The sequence below is a fragment of the Ammospiza nelsoni genome, chromosome 22 (assembly GCF_027579445.1).
Source record: "Ammospiza nelsoni isolate bAmmNel1 chromosome 22, bAmmNel1.pri, whole genome shotgun sequence".
In the NCBI taxonomy this organism is placed as follows: domain Eukaryota; kingdom Metazoa; phylum Chordata; class Aves; order Passeriformes; family Passerellidae; genus Ammospiza; species Ammospiza nelsoni.
The window spans coordinates 7,401,882-7,407,881 of NC_080654.1; the positions used below are offsets into that span (position 1 = coordinate 7,401,882).

Consider the following 6,000-nt stretch of genomic DNA (forward strand, 5'->3'; position numbering starts at 1 on the left):
CAGCTTGTCATGGTCAAGTGTGCATGGGCCCCGCTGGCCGAGCCCAGAGCCCGTTGGAAGTGTCAAGGCCACCAGCGGATGGGGCCAGACGTCCTGCATGGACACGTATGCTCTCACAAACACGCTCCTCACCCCAACCCTCCCCCCCATAATTAAAACCATGCTGGGCTCATTTGAATAGCAGAGCTGGCGAGCGCTCTCCGCTGCAACGTAAATAGTCCTATTTATGCCAAGCTCCCATATTGTAAATATCACGATGTATAGCTGGCCAACCCATGAGTCATCTCCCAAAACTCCAACTTAATAAATGGTGCCTCATCCATGTTCCAGACAAACACCGTCCGAGCGGCTCCCACCGCCCGGCACACACAGGGCCAGCATGGCCACCCAGCCTGCCCACCAGCCCAACGGAGCCGGAGGGACAGCGGAGCCACCCAGCTCCTCCAACACGACCCTTCCACAATGGACGGGCATCCTCGGACCACGCCGCTCCAGGACCAGCCGGTTTTTGGCCTGACACTTGGCCCTCGCCCCTGCCCAACCCAGTTCTCTGGCACTTGCCAGGGTGTCCATGCAGCGGGCGGGTGGGAGCAGGCAAGAATGGCTGGGATGGCTGGGGACAGGAGAACGAGTCTCCCCCTGCACAGACCCCATCGTGGGGCTCCCACCCAGCGCGTCCCCGCACACCCAGCCCTGGAGCTCCCCACCTGCCGCCTCACTCTGCTTTGTCTGAGCACCGGGGACCTCGGCGGGGAGCTCGGCTCCTCCTGGGGACGCCGGGAACGCCACGGCGCCAACGGGGAGCCGGCCACCAGTTCCAGAACGCCGGTAAGGCCTGGCGGAGGGGCACCCCAAAGACTCTGCCGAGAGCAGCAGCGGGCACGGGGCGGCGAATCCCGGGCATCCCCGGGGGACCCGCCGCGGTACCCAGGGATGCCCACTCCGGCGGAGGGATGGCGGGGAGAAGGGCGGCCAGCGATCGGGAGGGTCTGGGGGCGCGGGGGGGGCACACACGACACACCGGGCTCCGGCGGCGACACCTCCAGCCGGGGTAGCACTTCCCCAAACTTCGCCTCCCCTCCGAAGGGCGTGCGGCGGGGAGGGGGGCAGGGGGCAAAGTGCCACCCCCCAAAAAACGAGGAAAACCCGGAGGGGGCTCGCCCTACCCGCAGGGCCCCCGCCCCCCGTGCGCCCCCCTTACCTTCCACGGCGGCGAGCAGGGGCAGGAGGGCGAGGGGCAGGCAGCAGAACCACAGCGGCCCCATGGTGCGCGCCGGGCCGGGCATCAGAGGCGGCGCGGCCGGCGCTCCATGGAGGCGGCGGAGCGCAGAGCGCAGAGCGCAGAGCCCCTCGCTGGGGCCGCCGCCGGCGCGGGCACGGCCGCGGGCACGGAGCGCTCCGCCGGCCCCGCCGCCGCGGCCGGGCCGAGCCACCGCCGCCGCGCGGGGGACGCCCCGCGCCGCCCGCCCCGCCCCGCCCCGCCCGGGCCGCGCTGCCGGCGGGGGCGGCCTGAGGGGGCCGTGGGGGGGGGCCGTGCGGGGGGGGGCGCGGCGGGGCCGGCGGCGGGCGGGGGGCGGCGGGCGGCGAGCGGGCGGCGGCTCCCCCCGGCCCGCCGATGGTTTCTCCCGGAGCTGTCGATCATCCAGAGAAAGCCGTGATTTCAGCCCAAATCCGCCTCGCCGGGGCTCGCTGCGCCGCCGGCACCGGCGAGGGGGCGGAGGGGCGGGGGGTCCCGGGGGATGCCCCCGCCGCCGCGCCCTGCGCGCCGCCCGCGGCCTCGGGCCGGGCATCTCCCCCCGGGGCTGAGCCCCCGCAGCTGCCCGGCGGAGCCGGGGCCGGGGCCGTGAGGAGATTCCCCTCTGCAGAAGGGGACGCGTACAGCAGGATATAAAGAAAGAAACAAAAATCCAAGGAGTTGGTAAATCCGAGGCTTGTTGTGGGCAGCCCTGAGCCCCCGCACCCTTCTCCTCCACCATCCCCCCGCAGCCAGCCAGGAGAGAACAGGAATCCCCCACTTCCCACGTGGAGCAGCTGTGACTTGGTTACAATCCCCACTGACACTGCTGGGGCCAAGCAGGACCTTCCTAGAAGGTGCCAGGTGAGACCCAGCTCCAATTCTGCATCGCAGCGCTCAACAGGCCCCAACTCCCCCGATGCCTGGGAACCACATCTGCCCTGTGGGCACCTCATGATCCACACCCTCTTCAGGGCATGCCAGGGAGGTTGGGATCTCATGGTCTTTAAGGTCCTTTCCAACCCAAACCATTCTGTGCATCTGTGATACGTGGCTGCTGCCAGAACTCTTTACCCCAGGAGGGCCCCCTGCCACCTGACATCTTCTCCTCGCCTCTCTAGTATCCACCTTGTACCCAGCAGAACCTGCCATAGCTGTGTCCCAGTGTCTGCTGGTTGGGCAGAAGGTTCAGGTGCATCCTGCAGGAAGCACTTGTGTCCTGGAAGATCTTCCTAGGGAGGTCACACCCTGCACATGGATCTCTGCACAAGATGTGCCAGGTTCATAGGAGCTGAAGACCCACTGCACTTCGAGGATGGATTCCTGTCCCTCAACTCCCCATGGAAGGACATGGAAAAAACAGTCTAGGCTCCACTGTGCTCTTCCGTATCCCATTGATGCATCAGCAGCTTGAGCACCTTGGGTTCTCTGCCTTGACCCACCACAGGAAATGATTCCACAGGAGTGGTTAGTGGAGGTCACAGCTCCATGATGATGTTGGCCACATGCATGAGCCAAATGGTCTTCCCCAGCTCAGGCTCTGGTTTGCTTTGGGAGTTCCTGTCACTGCAGATGTTGCTGCTCATCCACATTGGCCCCACGTCCAACACGAGAACCCTGTGGCCCTGCTCCATCATGTGTGGAGAAGCTTTCATCTTTAGAAGCTCTTTTGGGGTCACTCTTGCATTGAGGAAGGAGGCTGAAGGCCAGGACAGCCAGTGGCCTTGCTTCTTCTTCCTTCAGATGTGTTCTTCTCCAGGGCAAGAATCCCAAGGATCCCCAGCAGTTGCCCACCATTCCAGCCCTGTACCAGGCTCCCCCACTCCCTGCTGCTCTGGAGCAGCCAGCATTTCCCATCACCATTTCCAAACTCACCATATCCTCATTTCAGTCCTCCTGGATCCCAGGGCTGTTGTGTCCTGCACGTTCCCGAGGATCCATCAGTTCTCCAAAATGGAAGTCTGGAGTCCAAGAGCAGCAGCCCTGTGTGTGTTTACCAGTGCCCACCCAGACCCTCAGGATTTTCTTGAAGCTCTCCAGGACTGCACTGCCAGACACAATGAGAATTTTGTCCCAAGGGAACACTCACTGGAGACCTTTTCTCTTTTGAGCTCCCCCTTAGGCTGTTGCTGATGGACATGGACCTTGGGCTACACAGGCTTGTCTGGCTGCTGCGCTGACTTTGAAGCTCTTTCGTGCTCCCTGGAGTCTGGTTTGTGCCCTGGAGATGCTCTTCACAGCCAGTCATGAACTGTGAGCACTGGTCCCACCTCACACCTTCACTCTGCTCCCAGGAAGGGCTTTCCATGACTTGCATTTTTTGGCATCCATGGGAAGGCTTGCCAAGGTTCCACTGCCACCCTCACACACTTGCTGTTCCCAGTCTCCACCTTCTGACCTGAATCCCACAAGCTCCACCACGCCTCAGTATCTGAGCAGACCAGCAAAGTGTCATGCAAAGCACCATGCCATGACAAGGGACTCCAGGCCTCCTCCAATGTCCTTCTCTGCACCTTCCACTCACTCTACACCAGATTTAGTGGCTTCAGTGGAGGCTGGCCCACTGTGCATCCTCACTGCTCTCCTCAGCCACACTGCAAGCTGATGCTCTCCTTGCTGCCATCTGGTGACAAGTGGCCTTGGAACTGTGTCACATGGACATGGCCACCATCAGGCAGCTTGGATGTGGCCATTTGGAAGTCCAGTTACGCTGGTTTCGCTGGTCCTTGCTGCCCACAAGTAACCCTGGGGCAGCGCTGCCACAGGACACTCAAGCCCTGCTGCAGAGAGCATCAGGTACAGCCTTGATGGGGTCACAAAAATGGGACAACCACTGCTCCAGCTGCACCCACATTTTGGTTTACATCAAAAGATGGTTCCCAGGCTGACAGAGCCAGGAGAGATGACATCTAGGGGGACATTAAAACAGGTTTGATGGTGACACATTTAATGCTGCATTTTCGATTCCTGATGCAGAAAGAAAAAGGTCATTTGCATATGAAACCCTTGGCTCATCACACCTGGAGGAGGCGGCTCCCTCTCACCCTCTGTGAGGTTAAAGAGGTGCAGCAGGTGACAGCTGGGAGCGAAGGGAGGCACAAAGGAAAGCAGCAGGTGGTGACACAGAGCTGTCAGGCACAGACTCAAGGCTCAGTGCAGTCATCTTTGGTGATTCCAAGGAGCCTCAGCTACCAGAAAGATTCAGGAGATGCTTCTTTGGTCCAAGGAAGCTACTTGGTCATTCTCAATGCTCCAGCTGAGGGAGAGGGAGGTTTATGTGGGATGGGAGAGTTGGAGAGTGAGTCCCATGCTGGCACCTAAAGTCCCACCAAAAGCAGACAGGAGCTGATCCAGGGCCACTGAGAGATGCCCTGCAGAGAATCAGCACCCTTGGTCCTGAATCAACAGCCTTGGTCACACCTCTGCATGCAAGAGGAAAGATTTCCATGTCCTGGCTGAATCCCTTGGGCTCCAAGGAACCTCAAGCTTACAGGGGCAGGTTGGGAGGAGGAAAACACGAGCATATTTTTACAGAAATTGGAGTCTCCCTGCAGCAGAAAATCCGGTAAAAGCAAAACCCCAGTGAAAAGCAGCTTCAGCTGTTCTGGCTGTGGCTGTGACGGGCTTGGCCCCAGGCCAGTGAGTTAATTCTGCCTATTAACTAATAGTATTGTATTGTCGGTAAAGATTCATTGCTAAACTTATGTTTTTAAGATATCACTTATCATTTAAACACTTAACTCCTGATCCCCAAACATGTACAGGCACCATGTAGCCCTGCAGCCATGCTGCAGATAACCAAAGCCACCACTGGCTGGGGAAGCCGGGCACTGTTAACCCTTTTTCCCCTCTTTGTTTGAATGATAAATTGTCTGGAGTAGCACTTTCCAGAGGAGAGCAGGCCCTCCCACTCAGGGACCACTTATTATCACCTACTTAATGTTCCCCAGCTCAGCAGGGATGGAGGAACTGTTCCCAATAGAGGATTTTTCTAACCTCTGTGAAGGGTGTGTGAACAGCCAGAAACCCCATGGATATCTGTGATTGCAGCCTGTCACCACCAAGGGCCTCCCTCTGTCCTTCCTTGCCTTTCCCAGTCACCCCGAGTGCTCTGCAGGCTGGGCACAGGCAGGTCTGGTCCTTCAGGAGGAAGGGTGGGAGCAACAGGGGCTCCTCACTGTTGTGAGGATTTATTTAGAACAGTTTATTTAGAATAGTTTATTTGGTTTTACACCCCAGCTCCAGGCTGAGCCTTCGGTGCTGCCCAGCACCTTTCAGCTCAGCATCCCCACTGATGTGCACCATAACTCGGCAGTTTCCAGGATCTCAGAGCTCTCCTGCAGCATCCCAGAGCAAAGCAGCACCTTTTCCAGTTACACCAGTCACCAGCACTGGCTGCAGCCCCCGCCTTGCCCACCCCACCGGGGACACTGTGGGGAGGTTTGGGAGGTTTCTCTGCACAGAGTTAAATAAAGATTAACCTTTTACATCCCTGCACGCTTGCCGAGGCTACCTGGCCCTGGATGGCTCGTGCTGAAACGTGACACGGGACAGCCCCACCTGACTCAACCTGTTTGTCCTCTTGCAGGCACCTGAGCAGGGGGAACCAGCGGCTCCCTCTCCCCTTCAGCTCCCTGCTCCGGCGTTTCTGAGCCCTGCACCTGAGGGATTCTGTGTGCAGGAACCCCGGGCACCAGGTGAACAGCGAGGAGGAAGGCAGAGGGTGGCACTGGGCAGCCGAGCATCCTCCTGCGCTCCGAGAACGA

The 6,000-nt window shown here is 59.8% G+C and overlaps 1 protein-coding gene across 2 annotated transcripts in view; it reads right to left on the reverse strand.

The window, feature by feature from the left end:
• The window catches only part of EPHB2 (EPH receptor B2), a 133,490-nt gene extending 132,148 nt beyond the window's left edge, over nt 1–1,342 (reverse strand). For both annotated transcript variants that reach the window (XM_059487315.1, XM_059487314.1), the window contains exon 1: nt 1,202–1,342. In XM_059487315.1, coding sequence (XP_059343298.1) covers nt 1,202–1,286 — 85 coding nt within the window. In that variant the 5' untranslated portion in view covers nt 1,287–1,342. The remainder of the gene's footprint in view (nt 1–1,201) is intronic.
• Between the last annotated feature and the right edge of the window lie 4,658 nt (nt 1,343–6,000).